Raw genomic sequence first — 22,042 nt, forward strand, 5'->3', positions numbered from 1 at the left:
TCACTGTGCGGGATTCCTCGTCCGATGAAGCGTGCTTAAGAGCACACGAAAGCTGACCTTCTAAATGAAAATGGGTTGGTCTTCAAGGTGCCACTTCACTCCTGCTTTATTCCTAAGGAAACCCCCTCGGGATCCCACTGCAAGGCTTTCGCCTCCTGCTGCTGCTTTCCTGCATCCCCCCCCCCCCCCCCAGTCCCCCCTCGGCCTGCAAAAGCCTTTCCCAGCCCCGTCTCCAGCCCAGGCACCGCCAGGAGCGCAACCCGAGAGGTGCCCAAATGCAACCCAGCGCCAGCAAAAGGGGGTCAAACCCTAATCTCTCCCTCCCCCCCCCCCCAAAAAAAAACCCCGAGGCTGGGCTTCCCAGCCAAGAAGGCGGACTCCAAACTCTCCCCCTACGAGAAGCCCCCAGCCCCCCCTTACTTGCAGCACCCGGTTGGTAGAGCTCAGACGACCGCCTCCGCCATGGATTCCAGTGCAGGCGGAGGGGAAGACACGTGTAGAGCCGAGCAATGCCATTCGCTGCACTGCACCACGTGTGATCGATGGCAGGGTGGGGGGACTTCCCTCGAAAGGAGGTGGGCAGCTTCGAGGGGGCGGGGAAGGAAGCGACGGCAGCCTGCAGCGCCCTGGGGGGATAAAAGGGGCTCCTCTGCGGTTCAGCCTAAAGAGGGCTGCCTTGACTCTCCAGATGTGTTTTCTTTTGCCTACAACGCCCATCAGCCCCAGCCAGCATGGCCAATGGCTGGGGCTGATGGGAACTGTAGGCAAAAAGAAAACATCTGGAGAGCCAACGTTCCCCACCCCTGGTCCAGGCGGACTGGCTGCCGCTCCGTTTCCCTGCTTTGGTGGCTGGAAGCTTCTATCCGGAGTTATGCAAACCTGAACGTGCAGGTCGTGGGGAAACGATTCAGAAAAGGAGGAAAAGGGTAAAAGTCGGATCTTCATGAATTCATATGATTTTTACATTGAAATGAAAGCAAACCACTTTAATCCTATAGATCCTGTCTTAGACTACAGGCAGGACCACAAAAATCATGCCTCCACGAATTTGTGGCGCCGCAGCACTGAAAAAAACATGTTTCCAAACCACGGATCCTCGTGGATCCTCATGATTTTTGCTTTGGGCCACCCCAGGATAACCAGCCAATCACATATCATGTCCATGGGCAGATGTTGTGCCACAGAAATCGTAGATCTACGGCTTCGTGGCAGCGCCAGGGACCAAAAATGGGCTGATGGGAGTTGTAGGCAAAAAAACATCTGGAGAGCCAACGTTCCCCACCCCTGGTCCAGGCAGACTGGCTGCTGCTCCGTTTCCCCTCTCTGGTGGCTGGAAGCGTCTATCCGGAGTTATGCAGACCTGAACGTGCAGGTCGTTATAAGGCCCTGGGGAAAGGATTCGGAAAAGGATGCGTTAATGATCGGGGCGAGACTTCCATCGGAAGTGGGTCCTTTCACCTCCTGCCGCTCTTTAGCTGCTGGAGGGCAGCTGCTGTGAGAGCCCTCTCAGCCCCACCCACCGCACAGGGTGTCTGTTGTGGGGGAGGAAGGGAAAGGAGATTGTAGGCCACTCTGAGCCTCTGTCCTTGAAAGGGCAGCTGCTGGGAGAGCCCTCTCCAGCCCCACCCACCGCACAGGGTGTCTGTTGTGGGGAAGGAAAGGAAAGGAGATTGTAGGCCACTCTGAGCCTGTCCTCGAAAGGGCAGTTGCTGTGAGAGCCCTCTTAGCCCCACCCACCGCACAGGGTGTCTGTTGTGGGGGAGGAAGGGAAAGGAGATTGTGAGCCACTCTGAGCCTCTGTCCTTGAAAGGGCAGCTGCTGTGAGAGCCCTCTCAGCCCCACCCACCTCACAGGGTATCTGTTGTGGGGAAGGGAAAAGGAGATTGTAGGCCACTCTGAGCCTTTGTCCTTGAAAGGGCAGCTGCTGGGAGAGCCCTCTCCAGCCCCACCCACTGCACAGGGTGTCTGTTGTGGGGAAGGAAAGGAAAGGAGATTGTAGGCCACTCTGAGCCTGTCCTCGAAAGGGCAGTTGCTGTGAGAGCCCTCTTAGCCCCACCCACCGCACAGGGTGTCTGTTGTGGGGGAGGAAGGGAAAGGAGATTGTGAGCCACTCTGAGCGTCTGTCCTTGAAAGGGCAGCTGCTGTGAGAGCCCTCTCAGCCCCACCCACCTCAAAGGGTATCTGTTGTGGGGGAGGAAGGGAAAGGAGATTGTGAGCCACTCTGAGACTCTTCGGAGTGGAGGGCGGGATATAAATCCAATATCTTCTTCTTCTTTAATGCCAGTAAAGGTAACTGAACTGAAATGACTCCACTGCAGTCACATGTGGGTTTTGGACCAAATGTGATGGAGATGGGCCAAAAGACATCATTTCTACACCCTTCTATTCATCCCTTCTCTGTCACGGAGCAGGAGGGGTCAAGGGGAAACAAGGCACCATGCTGAGGATAGGGGGAAAGTGCCCTCAGAAGGGACATCTTCAGTTGGTGAACAGGTGTCTGGGGCAAGTGATGCTGTGTATTCTTGGTGCTTGGGAGGGGCAGCTATGTGACGACGTCTAGTGTCCTGGCCCCACTGGTGGACCTCATGACGGCACCTGGTTCTTTTGACCACTGTGTGACACAGAATGTTGGACTGGATGGGCCACTGGCCCGATCCAACATGGCTTCTCTTATGTTCCCCCGGGCCAAACAGAAGCCTCACAGAAGTCTGAAATTCGTTGGCAGCCTTTATAGTTTTATAATTACAATTCCGTAATTCTTGAGGCTCAGAGGTAACTGGTGCTTCTCTTCTGCCTCTCCCAGAATTTGGCAAAAAGTGTTTAAGGAATTGTTGAGTGTACACAAGCCAAGGTGTTAACAACCCTGGGAAGGGGATGCGTGAAGCAGGAAGGAACAAGCAAACACCCTTCCTTCCTCCTTTGTCTCAGGAACAGGCCGTGAAGAGATGCTGTTGAGCCTTCGTCTTTACAGAAGGGTGGAAACGGCTGCTGAACCTCCAGTCCAGGTAAGAGAGATGACCGGGGGGGGGGGGGGTGCTCCTTCAGTTTCTACAAGGGGTCCATGAGAGAGATCCTCTGAATGCTCTTCCCTTTACACATACCAAGGCTTACTTTCTGTACCTTCCCAGATTATTCCCTGCCAGTTTGTAATCTCTGTCTGGCACAATCTCTGATGATGGAATCTGCTTTTTCTTATAGTGTTCCTTTTCCCAGGAGGAGGTTTCCATCTATTTCTCTGAGGCAGAGTGGGCCCTGCTGGATCCAGGACAAAGAGCTCTGTACAAGGACGTCATTCTGGAGAACTATGGGAATGTGGCCTTTCTTGGTAAGGATCTTTTATAGGTGCCAAATGGAGCAAATTGCTATATAAGAACATAAGAGAAGCCATGTTGGATCAGGCCAACGGCCCATCAAGTCCAACACTCTGTGTCACATAAGAACATAAGAGCAGCCATGTTGGATCAGGCCAATGGCCTATCCAGTCCAACACTTTGTGTCACATAAAAACATAAGAGAAGCCATGTTGGATCAGGCCAACGGCCCATCAAGTCCAACACTCTGTGTCACACAGTGGCAAAAAAATTTATATACACACATACACTGTGGCTAATAGCCACTAATGGACCTCTGCTCCATATTTTTATCTAAACCCCTCTTGAAGGTGGCTATACTTGTGGCCGCCACCACCTCCTGTGGCAGTGAATTCCACATGTTAATCACCCTTTGGGTGAAGAAGTACTTCCTTTTATCCGTTTTAACCTTTCTGCTCAACAATTTCATCGAATGCCCACGAGTTCTTGTATTGTGAGAAAGGGAGAAAAGTACTTCTTTCTCTACTTTCTCCATCCCATGCATTATCTTGTAAACCTCTATCATGTCACCCCGCAGTCGACGTATCTCCAAGCTAAAGAGTCCCAAGCGTTTCAACCTTTCTTCATAGGGAAAGTGCTCCAGCCCTTTAATCATTCTAGTTGCCCTTCTCTGGACTTTCTCCAATGCTATAATATCCTTTTTGAGGTGCGGCGACCAGAACTGCACACAGTACTCCAAATGAGACCGCACCATCAATTTATACAGGGGCATTATGATACTGGCTGATTTGTTTTCAATTCCCTTCCTAATAATTCCCAGCATGGCGTTGGCCTTTTTTATTGCAGACGCACACTGTCTTGACATTTTCAGTGAGTTATCTACCACGACCCCAAGATCTCTCTCTTGGTCAGTCTCTGCCAGTTCACACCCTATCAACTTGTATTTGTAGCTGGGATTCTTGGCCCCAATGTGCATTACTTTGCACTTGGCCACATTGAACCGCATCTGCCACGTTGACGCCCACTCACCCAGCCTCAACAGATCCCTTTGGAGTTCCTCACAATCCTCTCTGGTTCTCACCACCCTGAACAATTTAGTGTCATCCGCAAACTTGGCCACTTCACTGCTCACTCCCAACTCTAAATCTTTTATGAACAAGTTAAAGAGCATGGGACCCAGTACCGAGCCCTGCGGCACCCCACTGCTTACCGTCCTCCACTGCGAAGACTGCCCATTTATACTGACTCTCTGCTTCCTATTACTAAGCCAGTTTTTGATCCACAAGAGGACCTGTCCTTTTACCCCATGACTCTCAAGTTTTCTAAGGAGCCTTTGATGAGGAACTTTATCAAAAGCTTTCTGGAAGTCAAGGTAAACAACATCTATCAGGTCGCCTTTGTCCACATGTTTGTTCACCCCCTCAAAGAAATGTAACAGGTTAGTGAGGCAAGATCTTCCCTTGCAGAACCCATGCTGAGTCTTCCTCAATAACCCGTGTTCATCAATGTGCCTACTCATTCTGTCCTTGATAATAGTTTCTACCAACTTTCCCGGTATTGAAGTCAGACTGACTGGCCTGTAATTTCCCGGATCTCCTCTGGAACCCTTTTTAAAGATGGGGGTGACATTTGCTACCTTCCAGTCCTCAGGAACGGAGGCAGATTTCAATGAAAGATTACAGATTTTTGTTAGAAGATCCACAAGTTCAAATTTGAGTTCTTTCAGAACTCTCGGATGTATGTATATTGAATAACAACAGTGTTTTGAGGCCCGTCTTGCTACTTGGGGAGGGGCTGTGGCTCAGTGAAAGAGCCTCTGCTTGGTATACAGGAGGTCCCAGGTTCGAACCCTGCCAGCATCGCCAGTGAAAAGGATCAGGTAAGAGTTGAAGTGACCTTTGCCAGAGACCTTGGAGAGCCACTGCTGGACTGAGTAGACAAGACTGATTTCAACGGGCCAAGGGTCTGATTGAATATGTCAGCTTCACACATTTTTGTCTGTATGCTTGTCTTTTGGCCATCACCTAAGCCAGAGAAGGTGCCCTGGCCTGAGGCAAAGGTAAGGATGAGAGGCCCTCAGAAAAACCCTGGAAGGTGTCAAGCTCCGATATTTCTCAATAATTAGTCTTTTGTTGTTAAATCAAAAGATGCTTTATTGTAGAAACTCAGAAGCGTTACCAAGGACAGAATCCTTGGAAGTAATGACGTATACATGGTTACATAGTTACTATATAGGATTACTTCAAAGGATAGTATACAGATGCAATTTGAGTCACTGGTTCAAAGGTTACTACATAGTATCTCTTTTATGACTAAGGAATTTAGGCTATTTAAAACGTCTCCCTTTCTCACACTTCTCCTAGACCTGATAAGAATTGTCTGTGTGAATCTGGGGGAGAGGCACATCACAGCTTTTACCCGCCAAGCTGTAGCGTAAACATCCTTGGGCTAGATAGATTTACTGCTTGACCAAACATTGTAAAAAGGAGGGGGTGGCGGTGGATACTAGTGGCCTGCTCTCTGTCTAAGAAACCATCATGGCGCTTAGAAATATGTATGCTTGACAGAAGGGACCAGAACCTCATCTCTCTATTGTGAGACTTTCCAACACAGCCTTCCCCTGATTGGTCTGGAAATGATCCTGTCTAGGGCTGCAGCCTAGGTCCCCTTGGGTCACTAATCCTGAGTAGCAACCAGTTCAGTGGGTTAGCAAGGAGATGCACACAAGTATAATATATACTGAATCAGACCCTGGGTCCATCAAAGTCAGTCTTTTCTACTCAGACTGGCAGCGGCTCTCCAGGGTCTCCAGCTGAGGTTTTTCATGTCTACTTGCCTAGACCATTTTTAGTTGGAGATTCCAGAGATTGAACCTGGGACCTTCTGCTTACCAAGAGATGCTCTACCCCTGAGCCACAGCCCCATTCATGGCTCTCCAGGGTCTCAAGCTGAGGTTTTTCACGCCTACTTGCCTGGACCCTTTTTAGTTGGAGATGCTGGGGATTGAACCTGGGACCTTCTGCTTACCAAGCAGAGGCTCTGCCACTGAGCCACAGCCCCATTCATGCCTCTCCAGGGTCTCAAGCTGAGGTTTTCCACCCCTACTTCCCTGGACCCTTTTTAGATAGAGATTCTGGGGATTGAGCCTGGGACCTTCTGCTTACCAAGAGATGCTCTACCCCTGAGCCACAGCCCCATTCATGGCTCTCCAGGGTTTCAAGCTGAGGTTTTCCACGCCTCCTTCCCTGGACCCTTTTTAGTTGGAGATTCCGGGGATTGAACCTGGGACCTTCTGCTTACCAAGAGATGCTGTACCCCTGAACCACAGCCCAATTCATGGCTCTCCAGGGTCTCAAGCTGAGGTTTTTCACGCCTACTTCCCTGGAACCTTTTTAGTTGGAGATTCCGGGGATTGAACCTGGGCCTATAAAGGATTTAAAAATAAGACATCCCTAAGCAGCCCAGGTTCTGCAGCTCAGCAACAGAAAAGCTAACTGGTATCTCTAAGATTTGAAAAAGTTGGTGTTAAATAGCACCTCTTGTTGCAGTATAAGTATTCCAGCTGCAGCCTAAGATATTCTACAGAAAACTAATCATTGTGATGAAGCAAGAAAATATGAAGGTGTAGAAGTGTGGCATGGAGTAAAGTTAGCCTAGCTTCTCTCTGATCGGTACCTGTAGTATGCTTTCTACCTCTCTAGGGTCAGGTGGTCCTAATGAACCAATGGAGAGTCCTCTTTGATGGGATTTTCCAGTGTTCCCTCTCAACTGAGCAAGTGTGAGCTAGCTCAGTTTTTTAGCCTCTGGCTCACACATTATGAACATAGGAAGCTGCCTTAATACTGAATCAGACCCTGGGTCCATCAAAGTCAGCATTGTCTACTCAGACTGGCAGCGGCTCTCCAGGGTCTCCAGCTGAGGTTTTTCACGCCTACTTGCCTGGACCCATTTTAGTTGTAGATGCCGGGGATTGAACCTGGGACCTTCTGCTCACCAAGTAGATGCTCTGCCATTGAGCCACAGCCCCATTCATGGCTCTCCAGGGTCTCAAGCTGAGGTTTTTCACGCCTACTTGCCTGGACGCTTTTTAGTTGTAGATGCCAGGGATTGAACCTGGGACCTTCTGCTCACCAAGCGGATGCTCTACCACTGAGCCACAGCCCCATTCATGGCTCTCCAGGGTCTCAAGCTGAGGTTTTCACGTCTACTTGCCTGGACCCTTTTTAGTTGGAGATGCCGGGGATTGAACCTGGGACCTTCTGCTTCCCAAGCAGATGCTCTACCACTGAGCCACCATCCCTCCCCTATTTTTTGTCTTAGCTCAGGAAAAATGGCCCCAGACAAAGTAATTTATGCAGTAGCTCACAACTTTAAAGCCAACAGCTCACAGAGTAGAATTTTTGCTCACAAAACTCCACAGCTTAGAGGAGGGAGTATTGGTCAGCACCCTTGTAATCCCCCCTCTCTTGTCTGGCCTTGAAAAAAGATAAGGGTGTTAGCTGCAGAGAGACACAAATCATGAACATCCGTATGTCAGATCAGGCTGCTTAATGATCATGTTAACTCTTGCTTTGCCTCACAGATGCGTTCTCTTTATACCGGTTGGAATTGTGGGCTTCGTTCTTGACCATGGCTCCGTCCTTCCAGAAGAATTTTTACTCTTGCATTTCTTTTGTTCCCCATGTAAGAACGATCACTTTCTCTGTGTGTGTTTGTGTCTCTCTCTCTGAAAAAAGAAGCCAGAACTGTGGTGGAGACAAAGAAGGGCCTCGTGTCCAAAAAAAGGCAGGAGAGTTCCTCAAGAGATTCCCAAGAGCATATTTCCTTCCGAAATAAGCTGGCTGAGAGTGAGTATCCGTCACGGTTATGTCAAAGAATAGCTATGGGGGGTTTCTTTCTTTCTTTCAAAAAACAACTGGCTACCAATTGAGTACTGGATCCGTTTCAAGGTTTTAGTATTAACTTTTAAAGCTTTAACGCGGCCTGGGGCCTACATACCTACGGGACCGTCTCTCCCAATATGAGCCCCAGAGGCCTCTACGATCAGCCAATCAGGCTGGGGATGACAGTCAGCGACAGAGAGTCAAGATGGCCGGTTGAGGGGGGAAGAGGACACAGGCGAGGGAAACCCCATCTCCTCCCCATTCTGAGATCAAGGAGAGTCTTGCTGCAACTTCAAGGGGACCGGTCAGGCGTGACACCCAGGAGGTGGAAAGATATTCAGTCAGAGGGGCCATCCTCAGCCGTCGAAGAACTCACACAGCAGAAAGGTTTTTTTTAAAGCTCAGCATGTGGAAAGAGATTCCATCAGAATGGCCATCTTCAACTGCATCAACGAATTGGCAGACAGAATCATAGAGTCGGAAGGGACCTCCAGAGCCATCTAGTCCAACCCCCTGCACAATGCAGGAAACTCACAAACACCTAAATTCACAGGAGCTTCATTGCTGTCAGATGGCCATCTAGCCTCTGTTGAAAAACCTACAAGGAAGGAGAGCCCACCACCTCCCGAGGAAGCCTGTTCCACTGAGGAATTGCTCTAATGGTCAGGAAGTTCTTCCTCTTTTGATTTAATTTCAACCCATTGGTTCTGGTCCTACCTTCTGGCGCCACAGAAAACAATTCCACACCATCCTCTATATGACAGCCCTTCAAGTCCTTGAAGATGGTGATCCTATCATCTCTCAGCCGCCTCCTCTCCAGGCTAAACATCCCCAGCTCCTTCAACCTTTCCTCATAGGACTTGGTCTCCGGACCTCTCACCATCTTTGTCTCCCTCCTCTGGACCCATTCCAGCTTGTCTACATCCTTCTTAAAATGTGGTGCCCCAAACTGAACACAATACTCCAGGTGAGGTTTTACCAGAGCAGGGTAGAAGAAGAAGAAGAAGATATTGGATTTCTATCCTGCCCTCCACTCCGAAGAGTCTCAGAGCGGCTCACAATCTCCTTTACCTTCCTCCCCCACAACAGACACCCTGTGAGGTGGGTGGGGCTGGAGAGGGCTCTCACAGCAGCTGCCCTTTCAAGGACAACCTCTGCCAGAGCTATGGCTGACCCAAGGCCATGCTAGCAGGTGCAAGTGGAGGAGTGGTGAATCAAACCCGGTTCTCCCAGATAAGAGTCCGCACACTTAACCACTACACCAAACTGGCTCTCCAGTAAAGCGATACCATCACGTCACGTGATCTGGACACTATACTTCTGTTGATGCAGCCCAAAATTGCATTTGCCTTTTTAGCCACCTCATCACACTGTTGACATGTTCAGCGTATTAACTACTAAGACCCCTAGATCCTTTTCGCACATACTACTGCTAAGACAAGTCTCCCCCATCCTATAACCATACAGGTGGAGAATCCACTTAACTGTTTAGCCTGTGAAAAGAGCTGTTCTCCTAGTTCACACCTAAAAGACAACCACAGACTAAAAAACCTATTCAAAAGCTGTGAACTGCTGTAGAAAGCTTGAATCTGCACAAGAAACCTATTGCTAATCAGAAAGAAGTGTTATTAAATGCTCAGACTCTGGAAGGAGCTTTAGCCATGTTCAAAACCTCAAAAAGATCCCGCAGGGAAGAAAGCAAGGATGGGCAACGGGTTCTCCAGATCAAAGAATCAGCTGATCTCTTCTTTAGCATCAAGGAGTCTGCCCTCCAGGAGAGGAACCTGTTCAATGCTCAGTGTGTTGCAAGAGCCCGGCTTTCATGTTCCTCAGAGAATCCAAAAAAGGGTGAAACTTTTCTATAGCTGGTTCTGATGAGATTCTTCAAAGGACCTGGCGTTGGAGGTTCAGAAAGGCTGAGGATGTAGATACACAAAGAAGGGCCTTTTTAGTGCTTGCCCTCATCTGTGAAATTAACTACTTCAGGTTATCTGCCAGTCAGCGTTCCCTCTAAGCTGAGAATTCTTTTGAGCAAAACTTCTACGTTGTGAGGTATTGGATTTTAAGTCGTGAGCTACTGCATAAATTAGTTTGCTCCGGGGTCATCCTTCCTGAGCTGACAAAAATATGTGAGCCAGAGGCTAAAAACGTGAGCTAGCTCACACTAACACAGCTTACACTGCTGCCAGTCTAAGTTTGACATCTTCAAAAGTGTTGAAAACAGTTCTTTTCCCAAATCCTATGAAAGAATAGACAAGTTAAGGGGAGAAGACATCTACAGCCTCTCTGCTACTGGCAAAAGTATAGTGTGACCAGCCAGCATCCTTAACTCACAAAGGGTTGGAAGGAAAAGCTTGTGTCCCCTTACTCAACAACTCAGTATTTTATTTTATTTACGTTCTATTTATATCCCGCCCATTCTGTACAGACTCAAGGCAGCTAACAGCATAAAATAGACAACAAACAAAACCAATATTAAAACAATAAAACAATCAGATAAATGACCATGGTGCTACTTCAGGCGGGTCATGTAATATTTTCTTTCTCACGCGCACAGATCCTGGGCAGTTAGCAATAACAGCGCTATGGATCCAGATGTGGTGGCAGCTCTCTCCCAATAGATGTACTATGCCATCTGAAACAGTTCAGTCTTGCAGGCCCTGCGGAACTGCGATAAACCCCGCAGGGCCCTGATGGCTTCTGGAAGGGTGTTCCAAAGTATTGGGGCCGCAACTGAGAAGGCTCTCGCTCTGGTGGAGTTGAGCCTAGCCTCCTCTAGCCCGGGGACAGACAGAAGATTTTGAGAGCTTGATCGCAGTGCTCTCTGGGGAACATGTTCTAAAGTTCTAAAAAGCCAGAACCTACCCCCACCCCCCACCCCATCATCCAGTATTGTGGAAATGGACCAGTATCCATGGAGTTGGCAGATGAAACTTGTGGGGCATGAATTCCCCAATTTCAGTTGTCCTCTCAATCTCTTGATTCTCACAGAGAAAATCAGAAGTGAGACAATTATGCCTCAGCAATTCCTCCTCTTGAGCCCGCCTTGAATTCCTTCACTGAGATTGTGCCTTTATGGTGCATCTGGGGAAAACTCTCTTTCCATCTCCCTTATTTTGGAGAGGTATCTGCATTAGGATTGGTGACAGTCTTGAAGGGAAAAAGCATCCTGCCTCATTCCCAGAGGCTCAGCGTGTGGAAATTGGGTCTCTGACGAGATAAATGACATCCCGTTATGACTCTGTGAAAGGGACAGCACATTTTCCCCCTTCCAAGCAGTTTTTTCACTTCTAAAACAGAAAAAACAAAACTCAGGTGAGGGAAAATCACAGCTCATTCAAGATATTATTGTTTGATATCAAGTAAGATTGGGCTTTGTGTAAATTGGACTCTGAGCTCTCCCCAGCTGTGATAGTGGACTGGGAATTGAGGTATTTTATTTACGGAGATTGCCCAGTTGGTCTATATACCCATTGTAGCAACTTGATTACGTATTTTGTATTATGATATACTTCCTGTGTGTAACCACCATATGAGAAATAGTTGTTATAATGTGCTTTGTGGGTTTTTTTTTCAGTTGGGGAAGGGTAGCATGTCTTTTTAAATTGTATATAAAGTTCTAAATAAGAAATTCTCTTCCAGATGCTTCAGATTCGCACCTCAGGCCACGATTGATTCCCATGAGTAAACCCAACCCACTTCAGTCCAAGAGCCAGAGTGCTGGGTTATGGCTTGGTGGATCTGGGTTCAAATCCACAGTAGGCCTGGAAGCTCTTTGGATGCCTTTTAGTCAGTGACGCTCTCAGGCGAACACACCTTGCAAGAATTAAATCCTTGTGGAGGAGGTGTCTTTGAAGAGATTTGTTTCATAGGTGCAGAAATCTCAGGAGTTCCGTATACATAGTTATTTTTTCGTGGGAACCCGCAACGACCTGTGGGATGCTTCTCATTTCTCCCTCCCCCAGTATTTCATTTCCTGAAAGACTCCATAGCACCTTCTCTTTTCATGCTTCCTTCTCTCCATCCTTCCCAACAGCAAACCTAGATATCTGCTCCTCTCTCCAGCTTTTCCTCCACTCCCTGCTATGATCCATTTGTGTGACGCCAGCCACTGGGGCAACCCAACCTGCATGGTAAGGATCCTTCAAGGACTTGGAGGGGCACCTCACACACACACCCCGCAACACATGCCATCAGGGGGTCCACCAGTGGGGCTAGAAGCCCTCCCACTGTGCCCCCCCCAAGCACCAAGAATACAGAGCATCACTGCCCCAGACAGAGAGTTCCAACAAAATGCTGTGGCTAATAGCCACTGATGGACCTCTGCTCCATATGTTTATCCAGTCCCCTCTTGGAGTTGTCTATGCTTGCAGCCTGGCAGTGAATTCCACATGTTAATCACCCTTTTGATGAAGTACTTCCTTTTATCCATTCTAACCTGACTGCTCAGCAATTTCATTAAATGTCCACGAGTTCTTGTATTGTGAGAAAGGGAGAAAAGTACTTCTTTCTCTACCTTCTCTATCCCATGCATAATCTTGTAAACCTGTATCATGTCACCCCGTAGTCGACGTTTCTCCAAGCTAAAGAGCCCCAAGCGTTTTAACCTTTCTTCATAGGGAAAGTGTTCCAAATGCTTAATCATTCTAGTTGCCCTTTTCTGGACTTTTTCCAATGCTATATTATCTTTTTTGAGGTGCGGTGACCAGAATTGTATTCCAAATGAGACCACACCATCGATTTATATAAGGGTGTTACGATACTGGCTGATTTGTTTTCAATTCCCTTCCTAATAATTCCCAGCATGGCGTTGGCCTTTTTTTATTGCAGTGAATTATCTACCACGACCCCAAGATCTCTCTCTTGGTCAGTCTCTGCCAGTTCATACACCATCAACTTGTATTTGTAGCTGGGATTTTTGGCCCCAATGTGCATTACTCTGCACTTGGCCACATTGAACCTCATCTGCCACATTGACGCCCACTCACCCAGCCTCAGCAGATCCCTTTGGAGTGCCTCACAATCCTCTCTGGTTCTCACCACCCTGAACAATTTAGTGTCATCTGCATACTTAGCCACTTTGCTGCTTACCCCCAACTCCAAATCATTCATGAACAAGTTAAAGATCAAGGGACCCAGTACTGAGCCCTGTGGCACCCCACTGCTTACCATCTTCCACTGCGAAAATTGCCCATTTATACTCACTCTCTGTTTCCTATTAATTAGCCACTTTTTGATCCACAAGAGGACTTATCCTTTTACTCCATTTAATTCATTTAAAAAGGATTTAAAATGCTTCCTAAGCCCTGTTGAAAAACATCTGCAGCCGCTGGGGAAACAAATCTAACCTGCTGGCACTGAGGACAGGATATTTTTACCATTTAGTGTTTAAATGTCTGCATTTTATACTGATAGATCCAAGCGGGCAGCCGCGTTGGTCTGAAGCAGTTGAACAAAGCAGGAGTCAAGTGGCACCATGAAGACCAACCCATTTTTATTTAGAACGTCTGCTTTCGTGTGCTCTTAAGCACGCTTCATCAGACGAGGAATCCAGCACAGTGAGCAAAGCCATACAGAGCTGAGCAGAGCCACACAGAGCTGGTAGGCAGTGGCCCAGAATGCAACATGGTACAGATTTAAGAACCACTGACAGTGAAGTAAAAAGTAGGCATTGTTTTAGAAGGTAAAATGGTACAATGACAGAATAGTAAAATTAACAAATTGAGCAAACCTTCCATCTGAGTAGCAGGAGCATGCGAAAGCAACAAAACACCAGTATGCTGTTTTTAACCAAGATTGCTGGCCTTAAACTTGCTCAGGTGACAAGAACTGAACTGTAAATGGCTAGATTCACTATGTTGTTTAAGTTTGATTTTGATAAGTGCATTGACTGTAGCTTTTGTTTAAATTCCCTGTTATAAGACTTCCAGCTCCACTCCCCCCTCCCCCAGAGCAGAAGAAAGAATACAGTTGAACATACAGAGCAGCCTTATACCAAATCTGCCCATTGGTTCAGGCCACTCTGTATTCTGTGCTCTGATTGGAAGAGGAAGTTGCTGGGTAAAGAAAGGCCTTCCCTGCCCCCTCAGATCCATTTCTTGCCAAAACTCCAACCTGAAACCTCTGCACAGATGAAACATCCCATAGCTCATTCTTCCCAATGCTGTTCTCAGGGATGTTGCAATTAACCAGGCTGAGTGACTTCCAGTGTTTCCCGTCGTCCTCTCCATTCATAGCATAGAGTTGGAACCTTCAGGGTCATCTAGTCCAACCCCCTGCACAATTAGGGAAACTCACAAACACCTCCCCCTAAATTCACAGGAACTTCATTGCCGCCAGATGGCCATCTAGCCTCTGTTGAAAAACCTCCAAGGAAGGAGAGCCCATCACCTCCCGAGGAAGCCTGTTCCACTGAGGAATCGCTCTAATGGTCAGGAAGTTCTTCCTAATGTTGAGCCGGAAACTTTTTTGATTTAATTGCAACCCACTGGTTCTGGTCCTACCTTCCGGGGCCACAGAAAACAATTGCACACCATCCTCTATAGGACAGTCCTTCAAGGACTTAGAATCATCGAGTTGGAAGGGACCTTCAGGGTCATCTAGTCCAACCCCCTGCACAATGCAGGAAACTCACAAACACTTCTCCCTAAATTCACAGGATCTCCATTGCTGTCAGATGGCCATCTAGCCTCTGTTTAAAAACCTCCAAGGAAGGATAACCCACCACTTCCTGAAGAATCATAGAGTTGCAAGGAACCACTAGGGTCATCTAGTCCAAACCCCTGGACAATGCAGGAAACTCACAAATACCTCCCCCTAAATTCACAAGATCTTCATTGCTGTCAGATGGCCAGCTAGTCTCCATTTAAAAACCTCCAAGGAAGGAGAGCCCACCACCTCCCGAAGAATCATAGAGTTGGAAGGAACCACTAGGGTCATCTAGTCCAACCCCCTGCACAATGCAGGAAACTCACAAACACTCCCCCCTAAATTCACAGGGTCTTCATTGCTGTCAGATGCCCATCTAGCCTCTGTTTAAAAACCTCCAAGGAAGGAGAGCCCACCACCTCCCGAGGAAGCCTGTTCCACTGAGGAATCGCTCTAACGGTCAGGAAGTTCTCCCTAATGTTGAGCTGGAAACTCCTTTGATTTAATTTCAACCCATTGGTTCTGGTCCTACCTTCTGGTGCCACAGAAAACGATTCCACACCTCCTCCATATGACAGCCCTTCAAGTACTTGTCTGGGAGAACAGGGTTTGGTTCCCCACTCCTCCACTTGCACCTGCTGGAATGGCCTAGGGTCAGCCATAGCTTTCTTATCTGGCAGAACCGAGTTTGATTCCCTACTCCTCCACTTGCACCTGCTGGAATGGCCTTGAGTCAGCCATAGCTCTGGCAGAGGTTGTCCTTGAAAGGGCATCTGCTGTGAGAGCCCACTCCAGCTTTACCCACCTCACAGGGTGTCTGTTGTGGGGGAGGAAGGGAAAAGAGATTGTAGGCTGCTCTGAGCCTCTGTCCTTGAAAGGGCAGCTGCTGTGAGAGCCCTCTCAGCCCTACCCACCTCACAGGGTGTCTGTTGTAGGGGGAGAAGCTAAAGGAGATTGTGAGCTGCTCTGAGACTCTTCAGAGTGGAGGGCGGGATATAAATTCAATATCTTCATCTACCTCTCAGGGTGTCTGTTGTGGGGGAGGAAGGTAAAGGAGATTGTAAGCCGTTCTGAGACTCTTCAGAGGGGAGGGCGGGATATAAATCTAATATCTTCATCTACCTCACAGGTTGTCTGTTGTGGGGTAGGAAGATAGAGGAGATTCAGAGCCGCTCTAAGACTCTTCGGAGTGGAGGGCGGTATATAAATCCAATATCTTCATCTACCTCACAGGGGGAGGAAGGGAAGGAAGGGGAGGAAGGGAAAGGAGATTGTGAGCCGCTCTGAGACTCTTCGGAATGGAGGGCGGGATATAAATCCAATATTTTCTTCTTCCTATCTTCTTCTCAAGCCAGTAATGAGACAACCAGCATTTATTGGGGGAAGGACTTTATTGTGCAAGAGGGAACTGTAGCTGAACCAACAAGTCTGTTCTTTGACCTATGACACCAGGTCTGAGCATTTAATACGTTACATCAGGGGTCCCCAACCTTTTTGGTACCAGGAACCAGTTTCGTGGAAGACAATTTTTCCATGGACTGGGGGTGGGGTGGGGGCAGTGGCGATCGTTTCAGGATGATACAATTGTGCACTTTATTTCTATTATTACATTGTAATAATACACTGTCAGAGCTCCCTTTTCCCCTCTCCCTGGCCTGCCTTCTGCACAGCCCTTCCTCTGCTCTTCTGTTGGCTCTTCTGGAGCCTGTGCCTTCGCTTGCTCCCCTGACCATCATTCAGCTCTCCGGGATGACAGCTACCCCTGTGCTAAGAGAGGCCGATCAGCTGATGGGACATCAGTGAGATTGGCGGTAGGGGTGTTGGGTCTCCTTCATTGGGGACATGTCGCCATGCCATCTGAGCTTTTCTCTTGAATCTGTGTCTGGCAGTGCTAGGCCTGGACAGCAAGCATCCCAAGGTTTCTGTGCCCTCTCTGATGCATTTGAAGCTTGTCACGCCTACTGAATCTCTTTCTACACTCTAAGCATTCAAAAGGTTTCTCACCCGTGTGGGTTCTTTGATGCCTTTGAAGCTTGTCACGCCTACTGAATCTTTTCCCACACTCTAAGCATTCAAAAGGTTTCTCACCCGTGTGGGTTCTTTGATGCAGTTGAAGACTGCCACTGGTATTGAATCTCTTTTCACACTCTGAGCATTGAAAAGGTTTCTCCCCTCTGTGGATCCTTTGATGCATTTGAAGACGGTTATGCCTAGTGAATCTCTTTCCACACTCTGAGCATTCAAAAGGTTTCTCCCCTGTATGGGTTCTCTGATGCAACTGAAAATGGCCACTTTGACTTAATCTCTTCTCATACTCTGAGCATTCGAAAGGTTTCTCCCCTGTGTGGGTTCTTTGATGATCCTGAAGACTGGAATTCACACTAAATCTCTTCCCACACTCTGAGCATTCAAAAGGTTTCTCCCCTGTGTGGGTTCTTTGATGATCCTGAAGACTCGAATTCACACTAAATCTCTTTCCACACTCTGAGCATTCAAAACGTTTCTCCCCTGTGTGGGTTCTTTGATGATACTGAAGACTGGAATTCACACTAAATCTCTTTCCACATTCTGAGCATTCAAAAGGTTTCTCCCCTGTGTGGGTTCTTTGATGATACTTAAGACTGGAATTCACACTAAATCTCTTTCCACATTCTGAGCATTCAAAAGGCTTCTCCCCTGTGTGGGTTCTTTGATGATACTGAAGACTGGAATTCACACTAAATCTCTTCCCACACTCTGAGCATTCAAAAGGTTTCTCCCCTGTGTGAGTTCTTTGATGATACTGAAGACTGGAATTCACACTAAATCGCTTCCCACACTCTGAGCATTCGAAAGGTTTCTCCCCTGTGTGGGTTCTTAGATGCTTTTGAAGATGGACATTCAGAATGAATCTCTTCCCACACTCTGAGCATTCAAAAGGCTTTTCCCCTGTGTGGGTTCTTTGATGATACTGTAGACCGGAATTCACATGAAATCTCTTCCCACACTCTGAGCATTCGAAAGGTTTCTCTCCTGTGTGGGTTCTTTGATGATACTGAAGACCGGAATTCACACGAAATCTCTTCCCACACTCTGAGCATTCGAAACGTTTCTCCCCTGTATGGGTTCTTAGATGCTTTTGAAGACTGCCTCTCTGACTGAATCTCTTCCCACACTCTGAGCATTGAAAAGGTTTCTCCCCTCTGTGGATCATCTGATGCTTTTGAAGACTGTCATGTCTACTGAATTTCTTTCTACACTCTAAGCATTCAAAAGGTTTCTCCCCTGTGTGAGTTCTCTGATGCAATTGAAGATGGTCACTCCGACTAAATCTCTTTCTGCACTCTATGCATTCATAAGGTTTCTCCCCTGTGTGGGTTCTTTGGTGGTTCTGAAGTTCGCTACTGGTACTGAATCTCTTTTCACACTCTGAGCACTGAAAAGGTTTCTCCCCTGTGTGGGTTCTCTGATGCAACTGAAGATGGTAACTCCGACTAAATCTCTTTCTGCACTCTATGCATTCATAAGGTTTCTCCCCTGTGTGGGTTCTTTGGTGGTTCTGAAGTTCACCACTGGTACTGAATCTCTTTTCACACTCTGAACACTGAAAAGGTTTCTCCCCTGTGTGGGTTCTCTGATGCCTTTGAAGACTCCCCCTGTCACTTAATCTTTTTCCACACTCTGGGCATTCAAAAGGTTTCTCCCCTGTGTGGGTTCTTTGGTGTTTCTGAAGATTGCTACGGATACTGAATCTCTTTTCACAGTCTGAGCACTGAAAAGGTTTCTCTCCTGTGTGGGTTCTCTGATGCCTTTGAAGACAGCTGGCCCAACTGAATCTCTTTCCACACTCTGAACATTCAACAGGTTTCTCCCCTGTGTGGGTTCTCTGATGCTTTTGAAGATGGCCATTCTGACTGAATATCCTTCCACACTCAGACCATTCAAAGAGTTTCTCCCCTCTGTGTATTCTTTGGTACATAAAGAACTGTAATCTATTCCTGAAGTACTTTCCATACTGAGTGGATTTACTAGCCTTCATTTTCTTGCATTTTGAAAAATGTACATTATGCTGTCTTCCATCTCTCTTCTCAACCATATGACGGCCTTTCATTGTTATAGGTCTGCCTTGATTCCTGATGTTCTCTTTCAAGTCTTCATTTTTAACTTTATCTGGCATTTGCTGATGAAGTTTATCACCCTCCTCATTCCTCTGCTCATCCTCTGCTGGAATAAAGAGAGAGATCTTGTTAGCACCTGGGAGGGTTGATAAGCTACAAAGGCATCTATGTGACTGCATAAGGAAGACTGATGGCCCTTTGGTCTTGTCCAGCTGGCTGAACTTAACCACACGTCCACCTTCCCCCCAGAATATCTAGTATTTAGGGATACCTCAGCCTCCTCCCCTCCCAAGAATACTCATTTTTCTGTTGCTGAGCTGCAGAAACCATATTGTTTAGCATTGTCCTATTTGTAAATCTTTAACACCTTCATATATTTTAAAAGGGGTCTGCTTTACTTGTGTGAACCCAGTGAATCGGGTGTTGCTGAAGTATGAAGAGCAGTGACCCAAGGGGATCCAGGCTTTGGTTCTTAACAGGATCATATCCAGATCACAGGCAGAGCAGATGTCTGTAATCCTGTCCAAGGGCAAGGGTGTGTGATCAAGGCTGGAAACAGAGAAATGAGGATCTTCCTCCTCCCACAGTATTTCTGGGGGGCTCTTATCCTCACCTTTGACACCTTCTCTGCCTTGGGTGATGGCCACAACACTGGCCTCGGTTGCCCCTGGGCAAGTACACACACATGAACAACACATGAAGCTGTCCTATACTGAATCAGATCCTTGGTCTATTGAAGTGAGTACTGTTTACTCAGTCCAGCATTGGCGCTCCAAGGTCTTGGGCAGAAATCTTTCATATCATCTCCTACCCTATCCTTTCCACTGGGGATTTAACCTCAGAATGTCTGCATGCCAAGCAGATGCTCTGCCAGGGAGCCACAACCCTTCCCCAAATACTGGGACAGGTCTCAAAACACTGAACTGCGGGAGCAGTTCTTGGAGAGCTCTCTCAGCCCCACCTACTACACAAGATGTCTGTTGTGGGGAGGGGAAGGGAAAGGAGGTTGTAAGCCACTCTGAGACTCCAAGTGAATGGTGGGGTATAAACCCAATCTCTTCTTCTGAATAGAACATAAGAACATAAGAGGAGCCATGTTGGATCAGGCCAGTGGCCCATCCAGCCCAACACTCTGTGTCACATAAGAACATAAGAGAAGCCATGTTGGATCAGGCCAGTGGCCCATCCAGCCCAACACTCTGTGTCACATAAGAACATAAGAGAAGCCATGTTGGATCAGGCAAATAGCCCATCCAGTCCAACACTCTGTGTCACATAAGAGAAGCCATGTTGGTTCAGGCCAATGGCCCATCCAGTCCAACGCTATGTCAAATAAGAACATAAGAGAAGTCATGTTGGATCAGGCCAATGGCCCATCCAGTCCAACACTCTGTGACACATAAGAACATAAGAGAAGCCATGTTGGATCAGGCAAATAGCCCATCCAGTCCAACACTCTGTGTCACATAAGAGAAGCCATGCTGGATCAGGCCAATGGACCATCCAGTCCAACGCTATGTCAAATAAGAACATAAGAGAAGTCATGTTGGATCAGGCCAATGGCCCATCCAGTCCAACACTCTGTGTCACATAAGAACATAAGAGAAGCCATGTTGGATCAGGCCAATGGCCCATCCAGTCCAACACTCTGTGTCACATAAGAACATAAGAGAAGCCATGTTGGATCAGGCCAATGGTCCATCCAGTCCAACACTCTGTGTCACACAGTGGCCAAAAAACAAACCAACCCAAGTGCCGTCAGGAGGTTCACAAGTGGGTCTAGAAGCCCTTCCACTTTGCCGCCCCCCCCCACAAGCACCAAGAATACAGAGCATCACTGCCCCAGAAAGTCCAATAATATATTGTGGCTAATAGCCACTGATGGACCTCTGCTCCATATTTTTATCTAACCCGCTCTTGAAGGTGGCTATGTTTGTGGCCGCCACCACCTCCTGTGGCAATGAATTCCATGTGTTAATTCCCCTTTGGGTGAAGTTCTTCCTTTTATCTGTTTTAACCTCAGCGATTTCATTGAATGCCCACAAGTTCTCGTATTGTGAGAAAGGGAGAAAAGTACTTCTTTCTCTACTTTCTCCTATAGCTATTCAATATTTGGATTCATTCCTCCTCAGACGGGCAGCAAGTTGAACCTTTGGCACCGAGGAAAGATCCTTACCCAGAAAGGCCATGTTCTCATAGTTCTCCAGCATGACTTCCCAGTACAGAGCTCTTTGTCCCGGATCCAGCAGGGCCCACTCTGCCTCCGTGAAAGAGACGGACACCTCCTCAAAGGAAAAGGGACCCTGGAAGAAAAAGAAGATTCGCTCCTCTTCTGAGATCATGCCAGGAAGAGATCGCACATTGGACACGAGTAGTCTGAGAAGGTACAGGATGCGTGGCTTGGGATGGGTAAAGAGAACAGCGTTCAGAGGATCTCTCCCCTGGACATCTTGTAGAAACTGAAGGAGCAAAAGCTCCCCTAAGAAGGAGGAGAGACCCGGGCTGTTCCCACCCACCCACTTCGCTCCTCTCTCCTACCTGGACTGGAGGTTTAGCAACTGTTTCAAAATCTCTGAAAAGGCAAAGGTTCAACAGCATCTCTTCACTGCCTGTTCCTGAGACAAAGGAGGAAAGGTGTTTGCTTGTTTCTTCTTTGCTTCACACCCCACCCCCACCCCTTCCCAGCACTGCTGTGGACTAGCAACACATTTTAAAACACTTTTTATTAAATTACGACAGGCAGAAAAGCACACCAGGTTCCCATGAGCCTCAAGGATTTTAAATGCTGACAAGTATAGTGTTCAGATCACGTGACGTGATGGTATCGCTTTACTCTCCTCTGGTAAGACCTCAACTGGAGTCTTGTGTTCACTTTTGGGCACCACATTTTAAGAAGGATATAGACAAGCTGGAACGGGTCCAGAGAAGGGCTACAAAGATTGGGGGGGGGGGGGGTCTGGAGACCAAGTCCTATGATGAAAGGTTGAAGGAGCTGGGCATGTTTAGCCTGGAGAGGAGAGGGCTGAGAGGTGATAGGATCACCATCTTCAAGTACTTGAGGGGCTATCATAGAGAGGAGGGTGTGGAATTGTTTTCTGTGGCT

General features: G+C 47.7%; 2 protein-coding genes across 2 annotated transcripts in view; one reads left to right on the forward strand and one right to left on the reverse strand.

The window, feature by feature from the left end:
* Positions 1–2,945: 2,945 nt before the first annotated feature.
* LOC132571575 (KRAB domain-containing protein 5-like) lies at positions 2,946–12,050 on the forward strand. Its single transcript, XM_060238374.1, has 4 exons — positions 2,946–3,005; positions 3,214–3,325; positions 8,048–8,158; positions 11,837–12,050. The coding sequence occupies exons 1-4, from the start codon at positions 2,946–2,948 to the stop codon at positions 11,989–11,991; spliced, it is 438 nt and encodes a 145-aa protein (XP_060094357.1). The 3' UTR covers positions 11,992–12,050.
* Positions 12,051–16,733: 4,683 nt separating this feature from the next.
* LOC132571576 (zinc finger protein 420-like) overlaps positions 16,734–22,042 on the reverse strand; it is an 895,908-nt gene continuing 890,599 nt past the window's right edge. Inside the window, exon 6 of the mRNA XM_060238375.1 lies at positions 16,734–18,794. Coding sequence (XP_060094358.1) covers positions 16,734–18,794 — 2,061 coding nt within the window. The remainder of the gene's footprint in view (positions 18,795–22,042) is intronic.

The sequence above is a fragment of the Heteronotia binoei genome, chromosome 5 (genome assembly GCF_032191835.1).
Source record: "Heteronotia binoei isolate CCM8104 ecotype False Entrance Well chromosome 5, APGP_CSIRO_Hbin_v1, whole genome shotgun sequence".
NCBI lineage: Eukaryota > Metazoa > Chordata > Lepidosauria > Squamata > Gekkonidae > Heteronotia > Heteronotia binoei.